General features: G+C 45.0%; 1 protein-coding gene across 1 annotated transcript in view; it reads right to left on the bottom strand.

Moving 5' to 3' along the window:
* Positions 1-10,193: 10,193 nt before the first annotated feature.
* Positions 10,194-21,235, bottom strand: part of LOC141059831 (uncharacterized) — a 31,721-nt gene continuing 20,679 nt past the window's right edge. The window contains exon 2 of the mRNA XM_073555978.1: positions 10,194-16,397. Within this exon, the coding sequence (XP_073412079.1) occupies positions 13,181-14,194 (1,014 nt within the window). The 5' untranslated portion in view covers positions 14,195-16,397 and the 3' untranslated portion in view covers positions 10,194-13,180. The remainder of the gene's footprint in view (positions 16,398-21,235) is intronic.

Genomic DNA, 21,235 nt, shown 5'->3' with positions numbered 1-21,235 from the left:
CCACAAGATCTCCTTCTGCTTTTGCTACACACAACTCCATTAACAAGTCAGTTAATTCTCTGAGCTTTGAATAATCCTTGTTCGCTATTTTAGGAAAGTCCTCTATTCTTTTAAACAAGGCACTTTCTATAACCTCTACTGAGCCATAGCATTCATCAAGTCTATTCCAAATTCTTTTGAGGCAGACATCTGGATAATTTACATTAATGTCTCTGATTCTCTTTGCGTGTTCAGCAGACTCACTTCCTAGCCATTTTACCAAGAGATCCACTTCTTCACTACATGATTGACCTATGTCTCTTATGATATTTTTGAAGGAGGCTCACCAAGCCCTGTAGTTTTCAGCGCGATCACTGATGAACTTTACAAGTCCCTTAGTGGTCAACTCACGTTGAGCAAGGAACTTGGCAAAGTCCATTGTGGCTTGATTGGCACTGATGCCAGCTGATGGAGTGTTGTCAGAGTACATGTGTACTGTGCAATCATACCTGTTAGATGTCTCTGGTTTGGTCCAACTGCTGTAGTACCTTTCTGAAGCGAAGGGATTCTCTTTAAGCCGGGACAGATTCCAGATCTTCTGTTCTGGAGAAAGATTATTGTAGTCAGTATCATCCCAATGTGTATTTCCTTGCTTTTGGTAGGGAGACTGATAGTTGGCTTTCTGGGGGTCCGAATTATCTGGTTGGCTTGACTTGTTGACAGAATGTTCTGTCTTCGCCTGTGGGTCTGGATCGTCATTTGATTTGGAATGCTAATGCACATACTCTGCAGTACACTGCAATGGATCGTGAGTAACTTGCTTTAGGACTAGGACACTGCTGCGTCTGCTGTGTTCGTCGTCAGAATATACGGCAGCTTCTAAGGCTTCTGCTATGGCAGCTGCTGTTTCTTTTTTAATAGCAAGTTTCTGTAATATTGCTTCAAGGCGCGCTTTCTCTTCATCCAGGCATGCTTGTTGGTGTGCTTTTTCTGCATCCAGTGACGCTTTTTCCGCATCCAGGCATGCTTGTTGGCGTGCTTTCTCTGCATCCAGGCATGCTTGTTGTAGTTTCAATTCTACGTATCTCTTGCTCAGCAAAGGTGCTTCTTGCTTTTGCCACTTCAGCTTTTGCGCAGGCAATAGCGGCGGCATTGCTGATGATGTCTTGGAGGAACCAACTCGTGATCTCGTCTTGAAAGAGGATGCTCGTCCTTGAGACATGATTCAACAGTTAGGCGACCGCTGTGATATCCCTTTGTCGGCTCTGCGTGGATAATGGCGGGCTCTGTATGGTTCGATTATTCGGTCCGACCGTTAGGAGGTTGCTGCAATATCCGTATGCAATAACCGTATGCTTGGATAATGGCGGGCTCTGTAATGTCAGATCTTCTGAGCTTGCTCTCAGCAGTTGTTTCACTATACTGTCCTCATACACGTTAGCAGGGTATGCAATGAGACATGTAGCTAAACCCCCTGTCTTCTTTAAGAGGCTGTAAAATTGTAACCTTCTTTTATTGATTGCAGATGTGACAGGAAAGGTGAAACTATAGGATGCAATAACAGGAGCATTTCAGAATATATAACTGCACAGAGCATAAAAATACAGATAGTCTGCAATACACAGTAACATGAGGTAATACATAGGTACCATGAGGTAATACATAGGTACCGTGAGGTAATACATAGGTACCATGAGGTAATACATAGGTACCATAAGGTAATACATAGCTGATGATTACCTATTTAATACAACAACGTTATAAACACAGGATTGTAACAACTATGCTTAGAGCAGGCTGTTTAAGAAGCATGAAGAACACGAATGGTGTAGTTTCTCCTAAGACATATGGAGGAATAATGGCTGCTGTTCCCCTCACAGTGTCATAAACAAGACTATGATATAACAGGAACAATCCCACAATACATTGCAAATTAAACTAGAATCTATCCATTAAACGGCCAGCAGGTGGTGCTTTTACCTTACAGTATGAAATATATGAAGGATTAATACACACAAAAATGACTTTCTAGACAGCAATTATATAGCTGGACAGAACAAATAATGACGCGCACTTTATATGTAAAGGGTTTATTTGCCACACAAGTGTACGTTTTATTTTATTTTTTGCAGGCACTGTATGATGCCCCCATATATATAGTAGGATGCCTCAGTACATTCTCCTAATCAAAATAGAATGCCCCCACAGTGCATTTTCCCACACAAATTATTATTATTATTTATTTATATAGCACCATTGATTCCATGGTGCTGTACATGAGAAGGGGTTACATACAAATTACAGATATCACTTACAGTAAACAAACTAACAATCACAGACTGATATAGAGGGAAGAGAGGACCCTGCCTTTTCGGGCTTACATTCTACAGGATGGTGGGGAAGGAGATAGTAGGTTGGGGGCTGGAGCAGCTCCAGTGATGGTGAGGTGGTGGCTCCAGTAGTGGTGGGGGGGCAGCGGGGATCATTGCAGGCTGTAGGCTTTCCTGAAGAGATGGGTTTTCAGGTTCCGTCTGAAGGATCCGAGTGTGGTTGATAGCCGGACGTGTTGGGGCAAAGAATTCCAGAGGATAGGGGCTATTTGGGAGAAGTCTTGGAGGCGGTTGGGTGAGGAGCGAATAAGTGTGGAGGAGAGAAGGAGGTCTTGGGAGGACCGGAGATTACGTCAGGGAAGGTATCAGGAGATTAATTCAGAGATATATGGAGGAGACAGGTTATAGATGGCCTTGTAGGTCAGTATTAGTAATTTGAATTGGATACGCTGAGGAAGTGGGAGCCAGTGAAGAGATTTGCAGAGGGGAGAAGCGGAGGAGTAGCGAGGAGAGAGATGAATTAGTCGGGCAGCAGAGTTAAGGATGGACTGGAGAGGTGCAAGGGTGTTAGCAGGGAGGCCACAGAAAACGATGTTGCAGTAGTCGAGACGGGAGATGATGAGGTCATGCACAAGCATTTTAGTAGAGGGTTGATGAAGGGACGGATTCTGGAAATATTTTTGAGCTGGAGGCGGCAGGAAGTGGAGAGAGCTTGGATGTGCGGTTTGAAGGACAGGGCAGAGTCAAGGGTTACTCCGAAGCAGCGGACCTCCGGTACGGTGGAAAGCATGATGTCAATTGTTATAGAAAGGTCAGGTAAGGAAGATCTGTGAAATGGGGGAAAGATGATCAGTTCAGATTTGGCCACATTCAGTTTGAGGAAGCAGGAGGAGAAGGACGATATGGCTGATAGACACTCCGGGATTTTGGAGAGCAGAGAGGTGACGTCTGGGCCAGAGAGGTAGATCTGGGTATTATCGGCATAAAGGTGGTACTGGAATCCATGGGACTTTATGAGTTTCCCCGGTCAAGTGTATAGATTGAGAAGAGTAGGGGTCCTAGAACAGAGCCTTGGGGGACTCCAACAGAGAGAGGGTGGGTTGAGGAGGTAGTGTGGGAGTGGGAGACGCTGAATGTGTGGTTGGAGAGGTATGAGGAGATTCAGGATAGGGCAAGGTCTTTGATGCCAAAGGAAGAGAGGATCTGTATTAGGAGGCAGTGGTCAACTGTGTCAAAGGCAGAGGACAGGTCTAGAAGGAGAAGTATAGAGTATTGTCCGTTCGCTTTGGCTGTAAGTAGGTCGTAATTTTGGTCAGGGCTGTCTCAGTGGAGTGATGGGGCAGAAACCAGATTGTAGATTGTCAAAGAGCAGGTTAGATGAGAGATGGGAGGAAAGTTCAGTGTGGACGTGCAGCTCCAGGAGTTTGGAAGCGAATGGGAGCAGCGATATTGGGCGATAGCTGGACATAGCGGTTGGGTCAAGGGTTGGCTTTTTGAGGATAGGTGTGATTGTAGCATGTTTGAAAGCAGAAGGGAAGGTACTGGAAGTTGGTGATAGGTTGAAGAGGTGGGTTAGAGATGGGATAAGAGTGGTGGTGAGGTTGGGGAGGAGGTGGGATGGGATGGGGTCAAGTGCACAAGTGGTGAGGTGTGATTTGGAGAGATGAGCAAGCTCCCCTTCAGTGATGTTGGATAAGGAGGTTATAGGGTTTGGGCATTGGTCTGGTATACAAAGGGGTTGTGGTGGTTGAATAATAAAGACTTGCCGTGTTTGGTCTATCTTGTTTTTGAAGTGCATGGCGAAGTCCTCAGCAGAGATTAGGGAAGTTGGAGGGGGCAGTGGTGGGCGGAGTAGGTCCAGTATTGAACAACTATTTAGGCTTGTGGGATAAGGAAGATACAAGGGATGTAAAGTAGGCCTGTTTAGCAGAGGTGAGAGCTATGAAAGTGTTGCTTGTTTGAGTGCAGTGAAGTCATCTTGGGAATGTGTTTTCTTCCACCGCCGTTCTGCAATTCTGGATGCCTGCCGAAGCTTTTTAGTGGTGTTATTGTGCCAGGGTTGTCTATTGATTCGTCACACTCTGCTATGCATGACAGGGGCGACCGAGTCGATGGCTGATGCAAGAGTGGCATTGTAGAAACTAGTGGCAGTGTCTGTGTTATGGAGTGAGGATATGGAGGAAATTATTATGCTAACACTGTACATTCTCTCATACACAGTAGGATTCCCCCATAGTGCATTCTCCCATACACAGTAGAATGCTTTCACAGTACATTCCCCCACACACAGTATGACGCACTCACCATACATCACCCCGCAAACAGTAGGATGCCCCCGCCGTACATTCCCCCACACACAATAGGATTCCCCCACAGTACATTCTCCGATACATAGTAGGATGCACCCACACATTATTATTATTATTATTTATTGTTATAGCGCCATTTATTCCATGGCGCTTTACATGTAAGGAGGAGTATACATAAAAACAAGTACAATAATCTTAAACAATACAAGTCATAACTGGTACAGGAGGAGAGAGGACCCTGCCCGCGAGGGCTCACAATCTTCAAGGGATGGGTGATAATACAGTAGGCGAGGGTAGAGCTGGTCGTGCAGCGGTTTGGTCGATCGGTGGTTACTGCAGGTTGTAGGCTTGTCGGAAGAGGTGGGTCTTCAGGCTCTTTTTGAAGGTTTCGATGGTAGGTGAGAGTCTGATATGTTGTGGTAGAGAGTTCCAGAGTAGGGGTGATGCGCGAGAGAAATCTTGTATGCGATTGTGGGAAGAGGAGATAAGAGGGGAGTAGAGAAGGAGATCTTGTGAGGATCGGAGGTTGCGTGCGGGAAAGTACCGGGAGACGAGGTCACAGATGTATGGAGGAGACAGGTTGTGGATGGCTTTGTATGTCATGGTTAGGGTTTTGTAATGGAGTCTCTGGGCAATTGGGAGCCAGTGAAGGGATTGACAGAGGGGAGAAGCTGGGGAATAGCGGGGGGACAGGTGGATTAGTCGGGCAGCAGAGTTTAGAATAGATTGGAGGGGTGCGAGAGTGTTTGAGGGGAGGCCACAGAGCATGAGGTTGCAGTAGTCAAGTCAAGAGATGATGAGGGCATGGACTAGGGTTTTTGCAGATTCTTGGGTGAGGAATGAACGGATTTGTGAAATATTTTTGAGTTGAAGTCGGCAGGAAGTGGAAAGGGCTTGGATATGTGGTTTGAAGGAGAGATCAGCGTCAAGGATTACTCCGAGGCAGCGAGCTTGTGGGACTGGGGAGAGTGGGCAGTCATTTACTGTAATTGATAGGTTCGTAGGGGGGGTCACGTGAGATGGGGGAAAGATGATGAATTCTGTTTTGTCCATGTTGAGTTTCAGAAATCTAGCGGAGAAGGATGAAATAGTGGACAGACATTGAGGGATTCTGTTTAGTAGGGAGGTGATATCTGGTCCAGAGATATAGATCTGTGTGTCATCAGCGTAAAGATGATACTGAAAGCCATGAGATTCTATGAGCTTCCCCAGGCCAAAGGTGTAAATAGAGAACAGCAGGGGCCCAAGGACTGAACCTTGTGGGACTCCGACAGATAGTGGGCGAGGTGAGGAGGTGGTGTGTGAGTGGGAGACGCTGAATGTCCGGTCTGTTAGGTATGATGAGATCCAGGATAGGGCCAAGTCTGTGATGCCGAGGGATGAGAGGGTCTGTAATAATAGGGAATGGTCCACTGTGTCAAAGGCAGCCGACAGGTCCAGGAGGAGGAGGACAGAGTAGTGTCGCTTGCTCTTGGCGGTTAAGAGGTCATTGGTGACCTTAGTAAGGGCAGTTTCAGTGGAGTGGTGTGACCGGAAGCCAGATTGTAAGCGGTCGAAGAGGGAGCAAGAAGAGAGATGGGAGGACAGTTCAAGGTAGACGTGTTGTTCCAGTAGCTTGGAGGCGTAGGGGAGAAGTGATATAGGGCAATAGCTAGATACAGAGGATGGGTCAAGAGAGGGCTTTTTGAGGATAGGTGTGATGGAGGCATGTTTAAAGCTTGAGGGGAAAACACCAGTTGTTAGTGATAGGTTGAAGAGATGGGTTAGGGTTGGGATGAAGACTGTGGTGAGGTTTGGTATGAAGTGGGATGGGATTGGGTTGAGTGCACAGGTGGTGAGATGTGATCTTGAGAGTAGAGTGGAGAGTCGATCGTCTGTAATGGTGGAGAAGTTGGTTTTGAAGGTGGAGGGCTGGGAAGTCAGGAGGAAGGGCTCTGGGGGTTGTTGACCAAAACTGTCCCTGATGTTATCAATTTTCTGCTTGAAAAATGATCTTCACATAGCATATACCCCCTACACACACTGCATGATGCTCACACAATACATCTCCCATAGTCCCCATCGTACATTTCCCCCCATACACAGTAGGATGCCCTCATAGTACATTCTCCCATACAATGTATCATGCCCCCACCATACATTTTCTCCCACTCTCAGTATGATGTCCCCATGGTACATTTCCCCCCACACACAGAAGGATGCCCTCAAAATGCTTTCTCCCATACACAGTAGGATACACCCACACACATTATGATCTTCACATCGTATATTCCCCCTACACACACTGTATGATGCTGACACAGTACATCGCCCGTATTATGATACACACAGTACATTCCCCACACACAATATGAAGCCCCCACAGTACATTCTCCCTTACACAGTAGCATGCCCCCACCATACATTTCCTCCGACACAGTATGATTCTCCTAAAGTACATTCGCCCATACACCGTAGTATCACGATACATTTCCTCTCACACACAGTGGGATGCCCTCACAGAACATTCTCACATTTAATAGAATGCCCCCACAATACAATCTCTCATACACAGTAAAATGACCCCACAGTATTGTCTTACATGCAGTATGATGCCCACACAGCACATTCCCCCCACATACCGAATGATCTCCAACACACAAACACTGTGTGATGCTCACACAGTACACCCCCCGTAGTATGATGTGCACAAAGTACATTCCCACCATCCACAGTACACTCTCCCATACACAGTAGGTTGCCCTCACAGTACATTCTTCCATACACAGTAGGATGCCCCAACACTACACTAAGGCCGGGGTCACACTATAGAGAAATACAGACGAGTGAGAGGCATAAAAACCACGCATTGTACACGGACCAATGATTCTCTATGGGGTTGCTCCCATCAGCCGTATATTTCTCGTGCGTATTTTACATCATCAGTTCACCTCAGGTCAGCCGGGGACTCCCGCTGACGTCACTGAGGCTGCGATGAGTCCCCTGGCTGACCTGAGGTGAACTAATGAGTGTTGGAAAAAAGTCAGAAACTTTCCCACGCTAATTAGTTCATCTCTAGGCAGCCAGGGAGGCTGCGCAGAGCTGAACGAATTCATTCTGCAGTAGTTTACAGTGAGGCTGGTCGCATTAGCACCGGTCCTCATTGTAAACTATTTAACCCCTTGTGAAGGATTACAGCGTGGGACATGACTGAACGGCGGTGAGGTAAGGATATTGTTGATTTTTTTTTTTTGCAGATCATGGTTTAATTTTGGAATAGCAGAGTAATAAAAATTTGTCAAAATCTTGGTGTCTTAATTTAATTAAAAGACTTTTTAATTATCTGTGTGTGGTTTTTAACCCTTTCATAGTCTGGGGTTAATAATGGATCAGTGTCTTATTGACACCTCTCCATTATTAATCGGCTTAATGTCCCCTTACGATCGAATGATGACATTAATCCTTTGTTATTAACCCATTTGCCACAGCTACAGGGCAATGGGAACAGAGGATAAGTGCCAGAAAAGGCGCATCTTATAGATGCGCCATTTCTGGGGTGTCTGGGGGCAGATTTTTGTAGCCGTGGAGGGTGGGGCAAAAACAATGGTTCCTCTCTTGGCTATTAAAATCTGCTCTCACTCACCTGCTTTACCTCTCTGGTTGACAAATTACTGTGGGAGCCCACACAATTTTTTACAACTAATTAACCCCTTAAATTAACACCCACACCTTCCAAATTTTACACACAAACCCTCATCTAATTACTAGTGAAAAACATATAAAAAAACCCATGAAATTAAATGGTTTACTGTATGTCGGGTTGAGGAATGATTTTACAGAAGACGGCAAATGTTTCAGTGACTATTCGACTATGTAGAACTATATGAAATATAAATATATATATATATGTTTCTATGACGTGTGTGTGTATATATGTATATATATATATGCATTCTATGTGTCTATATCCATTCTTTCATTTGTTTGAAAACCTGTCATTAGGCTCCATTATATGTCCATTTTGCAAGCCTGCGAGAAAATCACGAGATACGGATGCCATATGGATTACATACGGATGCTTACATGCGCAAAATACGGCGACCACACCTTGATTACGGATGACATATGGAGCACTATTTAGGGGACGTTTCTCGGTATTACGCATGTAAACTACGGACCATATTTTGCATCGATTAGTGTGACCCCGGCCTAACCCACACCCATCATTATGATCAGTACTATGTGGTGTTCCCCCCACATACTATATGATGCTCACACAGTACATTCCCCCTTAGTATGATGCTCACACACAGTATAAAGCCCCCACAGTACATTCTCCCATACACAGCAGGATGCCCTCACATTACATTCTCCCATACACAAAAGAATGCCCACACAGTACATTATTCCATATGTGGTACTAGCAGGTACGCAGGATGCAGTGACGAGACGCAAGACGGTTTTGTGTTTTTGATAACTTTTATAGGTTTATAGAGAACATGGCTGCTGCTGGTTATGAGAGACAGAGCGGTGTGGATCTTGATTCCCCTAAGTTGCAGAGTGTGGGGGACCCCGCAGAGATACCTGTGTTGCTGGAGAGAGCAAAGATCCAGAGAGTCCGGCCGGCACTCCCATCGGATAAAGGTCTAAATCCTGCAGCCCCCAGCTGGAGTCCAAAGAATCCTCTGGTCATTAGAGACACAGTGAGTCCCCTTATGAGACTTGTGGTTCTATCAGCGCTATTTACAGTGAGTACAAGGCAACATAAACTATTGACATCAATGTTCATCTAAGTGCACCCACAATTGTTACTTTGCGCACCAACATCCGCGGCAACTGGGCCCCGACGTTTGGACTGAGTAAATACAGAAGAGGGGGACTTTGCAACGTTATATTTGCAGGGTTGCAGTTTAATTAGACGGTGATGTGTATATGACTTTTATAGAGCAGTTAATTGCATTGTATGTTTATTCCTTTAAACCCACCTTAATTCTGCTTTATAGCAATAAATCTGTTAAACTGTTTTACTCCTGCTTCCTGAGTGTGTACCGAGCTGTGGCAGGGGTTTCCCGAATCAGCCCCTGGCAGAAGATAACTGTCCTTCTGCAGCCCAGAGACAGAGCTCCAATTAAGATTCGGGTGGAGGCACTGCGTGCAAAAGAGGTGAGACCCTTCATAACACCCAGGGTACAGTGGTAGCCCTAAAGGGGTGTTACACCTACATATTAAATCCCTCTCCACACTCGCACAGTACGATGCCTATATATTATACTGTTCCCACAACATATTTCTCTAACACACCGTACAGTGTCAGCAAAAGAAAATAATTTACAAGTTAAACAAAACCACAAAATCTTGACATGCAAGTGTTTCATTGTGGATAATTCATTACAATTAGTATTTAAACATGTCACCCTGACATTTTATCACCATGTGCAGTTGTTTAGGCATGGATTTGGCAAGGTTGGTGAAATACATGAAGTCCATTGTGTGCAATTTTAAGAAGTTAAATAATATACTGTCCTCATACACGTTAGCAGGGTGTGCAATGAGACATGTAGCTAAACCCCCTGTCTTCTTTAAGGAAAAGAGGCTGTAAAATTGTACTCTTCTTTTATTGATTGCAGATGTGACAGGAAAGTTGAAACTATAGGATGCAATAACAGGAGCATTTCAGAATATATAACTGCACAGAGCATAAAAATACAGATAGTCTGCAATACACAGTAACATGAGGTAATACATAGGTACCATGAGGTAATACATAGCTGATGATTACCTATTTAATACAACAACGTTATAAACACAGGATTATAACACCTAGATAGTGCTTACCAACTATGCTTAGAGCAGGATGTTTAAGAAGCATGAAGAACACGAATGGTGTAGTTTCTCCTAAGACATATGGAGGAATAATGGCTGCTGTTTATCTAACAGTGTCATAAACAAGACTATGATGTAACAGGAACAATCCCACAATACACTGCAAATTAAACTAGAATCTATGCATTAAACGGCCAGCAGGTGGTGCTGTTACCATACAGTGTGAAATATATGAAGGATTAATACACACAAAAATGACTTTCTAGACAGCAATTATATGGCTGGACAGAACACTCCCCGCTTGACGTCAGCCGACGTCACTATTGTGTTTATTGGAAAAGAACAGCAGAACGAGTTACCCTACTGGCCTGAGGAACAATTTGGTCTCGCCTTGTTTTCCTATTTTTACTTCCACCTTACGTACGATTCCATCCTTACTTGGGAATGTCTGGGTAATGAAACCTAATGGCCATTCATTTCTCCGAGACCGACAGTCTTTCATTGGTACTATATCGCCAGGCTGGAGGTTAGGCTTGCTGGTTTGCCACTTTCTCCTCTGTTGCAGAGTAGGCAGGTACTGTTTTTTCCACTTGTCCCAAAAAGGCATTGGAGAGACTCTGTACTTGTCTCCATCGACTCCTGTAATGGTCTTTAACATTAAATTCTCCTGTTGGAGAGCAATTAGGGTCGATCTTCTGCATAAGCAGCAGGGCTGGGGTGAGAACAGTTGGGTCATCAGGATCACTGGAAATTGGAGACAACGGTCTGGCGCTTATAATGGCTGACACTTCGGCCATCCATGAATGTTGTCAAGCTTTTGTGTGTCAGTCTTGCAGATCCTTATTGTAAGAAGATTGAATCGAGGATTCTCCTTGCGACACCTATCATTCTCTCGCATACACCTCCCATATGTGAAGAATGTGGTGGGTTGAATGTCCAAGTACACCCTTGTACACTTAGGTATTTTTCTACATCATTCATATCCAAGTTGGAAGAGAATTGCAGTTCTCTTGCTGCTCTGAGTTTCCTCAGAACACTATCTTTTGGTATTGGTTGTTGATTGGTTAAACAATCAATTTCTTTGGCATAGTTTTCCCGTTGTACAGCTCGGATAACTATATTCTTCGACTGCTCTAGCTGTAGAGCTGTGTGGACGTGTTTAACATGGTGCCAGTGGTCTTCAAAGTCTTGAAGTGTAGGTGCTAACTCTGCATGACCGTTCTTACAGTTGTGGCCAAAAGTATTGACACCCCTGCAATTCTGTCAGATAATACTCAGTTTCTTCCTGAAAATGATTGCAAACACAAATTCTTTGGTATTATCTTCATTTAATTTGTCTTAAATGAAAAAACACAAAAAGAATTGTCCTAAAGCCAAATTGGATATAATTCCACACCAAACATTAAAAAAGAGGGTGGACAAAAGTATTGGCACTGTTCGAAAAATCACGTGATGCTTCTTTAATTTTTGTAATTAACAGCACCTGTAACTTACCTGTGGCACCTAACAGGTGTTGGCAATAACTAAATCACACTTGCAGCCAGTTGACATGGATTAAAGTTGACTCAACCTCTGTCCTGTGTCCTTGTGTGTACCACATTGAGCATGGAGAAAAGAAAGAAGACCAAAGAACTGTCTGAGGACTTGAGAAACCAAATTGTGAGGAAGCATGAGCAATCTCAAGGCTACAAGTCCATCTCCAAAGACCTGAATGTTCCTGTGTCTACCGTGCGCAGTGTCATCAAGAAGTTTAAAGCCCATGGCACTGTGGCTAACCTCCCTAGATTTGGACGGAAAAGAAAAATTGACAATATTTCAACGCAAGATTGTGCGGATGTTGGATAAAGAACCTCGACTAACATCCAAACAAGATCAAGCTGCCCTGCAGTCCGAGGGTACAACAGTGTCAACCCGTACTATCCGTCGGCGTCTGAATGAAAAGGGACTGTATGGTAGGAGACCCAGGAAGACCCCACTTCTTACCCCGAGACATAAAAAAGCCAGGCTGGAGTTTGCCAAAACTTACCTGAAAAAGCCTAAAACGTTTTGGAAGAATGTTCTCTGGTCAGATGAGACAAAAGTAGAGCTTTTTGGGCAAAGGCATCAACATAGAGTTTACAGGAGAAAAAAACACGGTCCCTACAGTCAAACATGGCGGAGGTTCCGTGATGTTTTGGGGTTGCTTTGCTGCCTCTGGCACTGGACTGCTTGACCGTGTGCATGGCATTATGAAGTCTGAAGACTACCAACAAATTTTGCAGCATAATGTAGGGCCCAGTGTGCGAAAGCTGGGTCTACCTCAGAGGTCATGGGTCTTCCAGCAGGACAATGACCCAAAACACACTTCAAAAAGTACTAGAAAATGGTTTGAGAGAAAGCACTGGAGACTTCTAAGGTGGCCAGCAATGAGTCCAGACCTAAATCCCATAGAAAACCTGTGGAGAGATCTTAAAATGGCAGTTTAGAGAAGGCACCCTTCAAATATCAGGGACCTGGAGCAGTTTGCCAAAGAAGAATGGTCTAAAATTCCAGCAGAGCATTGTAAGAAACTCATTGATGGTTACCGGAAGTGGTTGGTCGCAGTTATTTTGGCTAAAGGTTGTGCAGCCAAGTATTAGGCTGAGGGTGCCAATACTTTTGTCTGGCCCATTTTTGGAGTTTTGTGTGAAATGATCAATGTTTTGCTTTTTGCTTCATTCTCTTTTGTGCTTTTTCATTTAAGACAAATTAAATGAAGATAATAATACCAAAGAATTTGTGTTAGCAATCATTTTCAGGAAGAAACTGAGTTTTATCTGACAGAATTGCAGGGGTGTCAATACTTTTGGCTACAACTGTACATATCTTCTCCATGAAGGTTAAGAAATGGTCTTTCATCTCTGGTTTATTATGGAAGCTGTGCCTGAGGGAGACAAATCGTTTGTAAACTTGTTCTCTGTTGTTAGGCAAGCGTTGTCTTTGAGGCTTGAAGGGTAGAGGTGCAATCCAGCTCTTTGTTTTGTCCTGCACCATTCCTTGCTCCATCATCTCTAGGAACAATCTATCTTCAAATGACATTGCTATACGATTATCTTCTTTGGTCTTGTGGAAGACCGTACACCCATGGTGATCTTGGTCGCAATTCTGAATGCAATCATCATTGGCACGACTCGCTAAGATACTTGGTGCTGAAGTGCTGTGTAGCAACTCCTTTATGAAGTAGTGATTTTCACATGGTTGAAGGAGAGAGAGATCAAGCGTACTGGTAAGCATGTTGTTAACCACTGTCGGTTTGTGTGCTTCTCCTAAACAGTCCTCTCCTACAATGACCCACCCAAGGTCGAATCTCTGGGCATATGGAGTGTTGTGAGAGCCATTGATATGCTGCCTAACCTTGTGGACTCGTAGAATATCTCTTCCAAGGAGCAAGACTATTTGAGCCTCTGGGTCAAGGTTAGGAATCAGGCGTTCTATACGCTTAAGATGAGGATGATACGATGCCACTTCAGGCGTAGGTATCTCTGATCTGTTGTCAGGAATATTGTTGCATTCCAATATGGTTGGTAAGGGCAGACGCATTTGGCCATCTATAGACTCGACTACGTAGCCTGTTGCTCTCCTGCAAGCTGTCTCTACTATACCGGCACAAGTTTTCAAAGAGTAGGGGGCACTGGGTCCTCTGACGTTAAAGCTATCCAAGAAGGCAGACTTGGCTAATGACCTGTTACTCTGATCATCTAAAATCGCGTATACTTTGATGGCTTTGTCCTTTTCATCTGCCGGGTAGACTCTCATTAGGGAAATTTTAGAGCAGTACTTGCCTCCTATGAGATTTCCACAAACTTCTGTACACTTAGAAGTAATGGCTGGAGTGTCAGTATTTGAGTCATTCAGCTCCCCGCTATGCTCTTGGCGAAAAGCATCCGATGGTGGTCCAGGGTGTAGAACTGAGTTATGTTCGGTGCTGTCACATTCGGTACACCTTGCACTAACCTCACAGTCCCTGGCGAAGTGGGATGTTGAAGAGCAGCATTTGTAGCAGATGCGGTTCTCCTTAAGGAAGGCCTTCCTTTCTTCCAATGACTTTTCTCTGAAAGCTCTGCACTTAAGGAATGTGGCTTCTTGTATAAGGGACACTGCTTGCTTGGGTCCTTGGATTTGTCTTCTCCTTGACCGGAGCTGAACTCTTTTCGAACTGAACCTGTGGAAGAAATGTTAGTTTTGTGGACCTCTACAGTTGTTCTACGAGGTTTACTGACAGAGTTATTGGCACATGACAGCATGAAATCAAAGCTAGGATCATTTCTAATTTTTGCTTGTTCTGAGAGAAAATCTACAAACACATTGAATGGAGGAAATGGTACATTGTAAGTCTGTTTATACCTAGAACCATATGTAACCCATTTGTCTTGCAGGTTATATGGGAGTTTTCGAACTATGGGGTTCACACCTCTAGCAGTGTCGAGATATGTCAACCCCACAAGATCTCCTTCTGCTTTTGCTACACACAACTCCATTAACAAGTCAGTTAATTCTCTGAGCTTTGAATAATCCTTGTTCGCTATTTTAGGAAAGTCCTCTATTCTTTTAAACAAGGCACTTTCTATAACCTCTACTGAGCCATAGCATTCATCAAGTCTATTCCAAATTCTTTTGAGGCAGACATCTGGATAATTTACATTAATGTCTCTGATTCTCTTTGCGTGTTCGGCAGACTCACTTCCTAGCCATTTTACCAAGAGATCCACTTCTTCACTACATGATTGACCTATGTCTCTTATGATATTTTTGAAGGAGGCTCACCAAGCCCTGTAGTTTTCAGCGCGATCACTGAACTTTACAAGTCCCTTAGTGGTCAACTCACGTTGAGCAAGGAACTTGGCAAAGTCCATTGTGGCTTGATTGGCACTGATGCCAGCTGATGGAGTGTTGTCAGAGTACATGTGTACTGTGCAATCATACCTGTTAGATGTCTCTGGTTTGGTCCAACTGCTGTAGTACCTTTCTGAAGCGAAGGGATTCTCTTTAAGCCGGGACAGATTCCAGATCTTCTGTTCTGGAGAAAGATTATTGTAGTCAGTATCATCCCAATGTGTATTTCCTTGCTTTTGGTAGGGAGACTGATAGTTGGCTTTCTGGGGGTCCGAATTATCTGGTTGGCTTGACTTGTTGACAGAATGCTCTGTCTTCGCCTGTGGGTCTGGATCGTCATTTGATTTGGAATGCTAATGCACATACTCTGCAGTACACTGCAATGGATCGTGAGTAACTTGCTTTAGGACTAGGACACTGCTGCGTCTGCTGTGTTCGTCGTCAGAATATACGGCAGCTTCTAAGGCTTCTGCTATTGGAGCTGCTGTTTCTTTTTCAATAGCAAGTTTCTGTAATATTGCTTCAAGGCGCGCTTTCTCTTCTTCCAGGCATGCTTGTTGGTGTGCTTTTTCTGCATCCAGTGACGCTTTTTCCGCATCCAGGCATGCTTGTTGGCGTGCTTTCTCTGCATCCAGGCATGCTTGTTGTAGTTTCAATTCTACGTATCTCTTGCTCAGCAAAGGTGCTTCTTGCTTTTGCCACTTCAGCTTTTGCGCAGGCAATAGCGGCGGCATTGCTGATGATGTCTTGGAGGAACCAACTCGTGATCTCGTCTTGAAAGAGGATGCTCGTCCTTGAGACATGATTCAACAGTTAGGCGACCGCTGTGATATCCCTTTGTCGGCTCTGCGTGGATAATGGCGGGCTCTGTATGGTTCGATTATTCGGTCCGACCGTTAGGAGGTTGCTGCAATATCCGTATGCAATAACCGTATGCTTGGATAATGGCGGGCTCTGTAATGTCAGATCTTCTGAGCTTGCTCTCAGCAGTTGTTTCACTATACTGTCCTCATACACGTTAGCAGGGTATGCAATGAGACATGTAGCTAAACCCCCTGTCTTCTTTAAGAGGCTGTAAAATTGTAACCTTCTTTTATTGATTGCAGATGTGACAGGAAAGGTGAAACTATAGGATGCAATAACAGGAGCATTTCAGAATATATAACTGCACAGAGCATAAAAATACAGATAGTCTGCAATACACAGTAACATGAGGTAATACATAGGTACCATGAGGTAATACATAGGTACCGTGAGGTAATACATAGGTACCATGAGGTAATACATAGGTACCATAAGGTAATACATAGCTGATGATTACCTATTTAATACAACATTATAAACACAGGATTGTAACAACTATGCTTAGAGCAGGCTGTTTAAGAAGCATGAAGAACACGAATGGTGTAGTTTCTCCTAAGACATATGGAGGAATAATGGCTGCTGTTCCCCTCACAGTGTCATAAACAAGACTATGATATAACAGGAACAATCCCACAATACATTGCAAATTAAACTAGAATCTATCCATTAAACGGCCAGCAGGTGGTGCTTTTATCTTACAGTATGAAATATATGAAGGATTAATACACACAAAAATGACTTTCTAGACAGCAATTATATAGCTGGACAGAACAAATAATGACGCGCACTTTATATGTAAAGGGTTTATTTGCCACACAAGTGTACGTTTTATTTTATTTTTTGCAGGCACTGTATGATGCCCCCATATATATAGTAGGATGCCTCAGTACATTCTCCTAATCAAAGTAGAATGCCCCCACAGTGCATTTTCCCACACAAATTATTATTATTATTTATTTATATAGCACCATTGATTCCATGGTGCTGTACATGAGAAGGGGTTACATACAAATTACAGATATCACTTACAGTAAACAAACTAACAATCACAGACTGATATAGAGGGAAGAGAGGACCCTGCCTTTTCGGGCTTACATTCTACAGGATGGTGGGGAAGGAGATAGTAGGTTGGGGGCTGGAGCAGCTCCAGTGATGGTGAGGCGGTGGCTCCAGTAGTGGTGGGGGGGCAGCGGGGATCATTGCAGGCTGTAGGCTTTCCTGAAGAGATGGGTTTTCAGGTTCCGTCTGAAGGATCCGAGTGTGGTTGATAGCCGGACGTGTTGGGGCAAAGAATTCCAGAGGATAGGGGCTATTTGGGAGAAGTCTTGGAGGCGGTTGGGTGAGGAGCGAATAAGTGTGGAGGAGAGAAGGAGGTCTTGGGAGGACCGGAGATTACGTCAGGGAAGGTATCAGGAGATTAATTCAGAGATATATGGAGGAGACAGGTTATAGATGGCCTTGTAGGTCAGTATTAGTAATTTGAATTGGATACGCTGAGGAAGTGGGAGCCAGTGAAGAGATTTGCAGAGGGGAGAAGCGGAGGAGTAGCGAGGAGAGAGATGAATTAGTCGGGCAGCAGAGTTAAGGATGGACTGGAGAGGTGCAAGGGTGTTAGCAGGGAGGCCACAGAAAACGATGTTGCAGTAGTCGAGACGGGAGATGATGAGGTCATGCACAAGCATTTTAGTAGAGGGTTGATGAAGGGACGGATTCTGGAAATATTTTTGAGCTGGAGGCGGCAGGAAGTGGAGAGAGCTTGGATGTGCGGTTTGAAGGACAGGGCAGAGTCAAGGGTTACTCCGAAGCAGCGGACCTCCGGTACGGTGGAAAGCATGATGTCAATTGTTATAGAAAGGTCAGGTAAGGAAGATCTGTGAAATGGGGGAAAGATGATCAGTTCAGATTTGGCCACATTCAGTTTGAGGAAGCAGGAGGAGAAGGACGATATGGCTGATAGACACTCCGGGATTTTGGAGAGCAGAGAGGTGACGTCTGGGCCAGAGAGGTAGATCTGGGTATTATCGGCATAAAGGTGGTACTGGAATCCATGGGACTTTATGAGTTTCCCCGGTCAAGTGTATAGATTGAGAAGAGTAGGGGTCCTAGAACAGAGCCTTGGGGGACTCCAACAGAGAGAGGGTGGGTTGAGGAGGTAGTGTGGGAGTGGGAGACGCTGAATGTGTGGTTGGAGAGGTATGAGGAGATTCAGGATAGGGCAAGGTCTTTGATGCCAAAGGAAGAGAGGATCTGTATTAGGAGGCAGTGGTCAACTGTGTCAAAGGCAGAGGACAGGTCTAGAAGGAGAAGTATAGAGTATTGTCCGTTCGCTTTGGCTGTAAGTAGGTCGTAATTTTGGTCAGGGCTGTCTCAGTGGAGTGATGGGGCAGAAACCAGATTGTAGATTGTCAAAGAGCAGGTTAGATGAGAGATGGGAGGAAAGTTCAGTGTGGACGTGCAGCTCCAGGAGTTTGGAAGCGAATGGGAGCAGCGATATTGGGCGATAGCTGGACATAGCGGTTGGGTCGAGGGTTGGCTTTTTGAGGATAGGTGTGATTGTAGCATGTTTGAAAGCAGAAGGGAAGGTACTGGAAGTTGGTGATAGGTTGAAGAGGTGGGTTAGAGATGGGATAAGAGTGGTGGTGAGGTTGGGGAGGAGGTGGGATGGGGTCAAGTGCACAAGTGGTGAGGTGTGATTTGGAGAGATGAGCAAGCTCCCCTTCAGTGATGTTGGATAAGGAGGTTATGGGGTTTGGGCATTGGTCTGGTATACAAAGGGGTTGTGGTGGTTGAATAATAAAGACTTGCCGTGTTTGGTCTATCTTGTTTTTGAAGTGCATGGCGAAGTCCTCAGCAGAGATTAGGGAAGTTGGAGGGGGCAGTGGTGGGCGGAGTAGGTCCAGTATTGAACAACTATTTAGGCTTGTGGGATAAGGAAGATACAAGGGATGTAAAGTAGGCCTGTTTAGCAGAGGTGAGAGCTATGAAAGTGTTGCTTGTTTGAGTGCAGTGAAGTCATCTTGGGAATGTGTTTTCTTCCACCGCCGTTCTGCAATTCTGGATGCCTGCCGAAGCTTTTTAGTGGTGTTATTGTGCCAGGGTTGTCTATTGATTCGTCACACTCTGTTATGCATGACAGGGGCGACCGAGTCGATGGCTGATGCAAGAGTGGCATTGTAGAAACTAGTGGCAGTGTCTGTGTTATGGAGTGAGGATATGGAGGAAATTATTATGCTAACACTGTACATTCTCTCATACACAGTAGGATTCCCCCATAGTGCATTCTCCCATACACAGTAGAATGCTTTCACAGTACATTCCCCACACACAGTATGACGCACTCACCATACATCACCCCGCAAACAGTAGGATGCCCCCGCCGTACATTCCCCCACACACAATAGGATTCCCCCACAGTACATTCTCCGATACATAGTAGGATGCACCCACACATTATTATTATTATTTATTGTTATAGCGCCATTTATTCCATGGCGCTTTACATGTAAGGAGGAGTATACATAAAAACAAGTACAATAATCTTAAACAATACAAGTCATAACTGGTACAGGAGGAGAGAGGACCCTGCCCGCGAGGGCTCACAATCTTCAAGGGATGGGTGATAATACAGTAGGCGAGGGTAGAGCTGGTCGTGCAGCGGTTTGGTCGATCGGTGGTTACTGCAGGTTGTAGGCTTGTCGGAAGAGGTGGGTCTTCAGGCTCTTTTTGAAGGTTTCGATGGTAGGTGAGAGTCTGATATGTTGTGGTAGAGAGTTCCAGAGTAGGGGTGATGCGCGAGAGAAATCTTGTATGCGATTGTGGGAAGAGGAGATAAGAGGGGAGTAGAGAAGGAGATCTTGTGAGGATCGGAGGTTGCGTGCGGGAAAGTACCGGGAGACGAGGTCACAGATGTATGGAGGAGACAGGTTGTGGATGGCTTTGTATGTCATGGTTAGGGTTTTGTAATGGAGTCTCTGGGCAATTGGGAGCCAGTGAAGGGATTGACAAAGGGGAGAAGCTGGGGAATAGCGGGGGGACAGGTGGATTAGTCGGGCAGCAGAGTTTAGAATAGATTGGAGGGGTGCGAGAGTGTTTGAGGGGAGGCCACAGAGCATGAGGTTGCAGTAGTCAAGGCGAGAGATGATGAGGGCATGGACTAGGGTTTTTGCAGATTCTTGGGTGAGGAATGAACGGATTCGTGAAATATTTTTGAGTTGAAGTCGGCAGGAAGTGGAAAGGGCTTGGATATGTGGTTTGAAGGAGAGATCAGCGTCAAGGATTACTCCGAGGCAGCGAGCTTGTGGGACTGGGGAGAGTGGGCAGTCATTTACTGTAATTGATAGGTTCGTAGGGGGGGTCACGTGAGATGGGGGAAAGATGATGAATTCTGTTTTGTCCATGTTGAGTTTCAGAAATCTAGCGGAGAAGGATGAAATAGTGGACAGACATTGAGGGATTCTGTTTAGTAGGGAGGTGATATCTGGTCCAGAGATATAGATCTGTGTGTCATCAGCGTAAAGATGATACTGAAAGCCATGAGATTCTATGAGCTTCCCCAGGCCAAAGGTGTAAATAGAGAACAGCAGGGGCCCAAGGACTGAACCTTGTGGGACTCCGACAGATAGTGGGCGAGGTGAGGAGGTGGTGTGTGAGTGGGAGACGCTGAATGTCCGGTCTGTTAGGTGTGATGAGATCCAGGATAGGGCCAAGTCTGTGATGCCGAGGGATGAGAGGGTCTGTAATAATAGGGAATGGTCCACTGTGTCAAAGGCAGCCGACAGGTCCAGGAGGAGGAGGACAGAGTAGTGTCGCTTGCTCTTGGCGGTTAAGAGGTCATTGGTGACCTTAGTAAGGGCAGTTTCAGTGGAGTGGTGTGACCAGAAGCCAGATTGTAAGCGGTCGAAGAGGGAGCAAGAAGAGAGATGGGAGGACAGTTCAAGGTAGACGTGTTGTTCCAGTAGCTTGGAGGCGTAGGGGAGAAGTGATATAGGGCAATAGCTAGATACAGAGGATGGGTCAAGAGAGGGCTTTTTGAGGATAGGTGTGATGGAGGCATGTTTAAAGCTTGAGGGGAAAACACCAGTTGTTAGTGATAGGTTGAAG

This window comes from Dendrobates tinctorius, unplaced genomic scaffold (assembly GCF_039654945.1).
Source record: "Dendrobates tinctorius isolate UK_male_01 unplaced genomic scaffold, ASM3965494v1 ptg000231l, whole genome shotgun sequence".
Lineage (NCBI taxonomy): Eukaryota > Metazoa > Chordata > Amphibia > Anura > Dendrobatidae > Dendrobates > Dendrobates tinctorius.
This window is presented reverse-complemented; position numbering and strand designations above follow the sequence as displayed.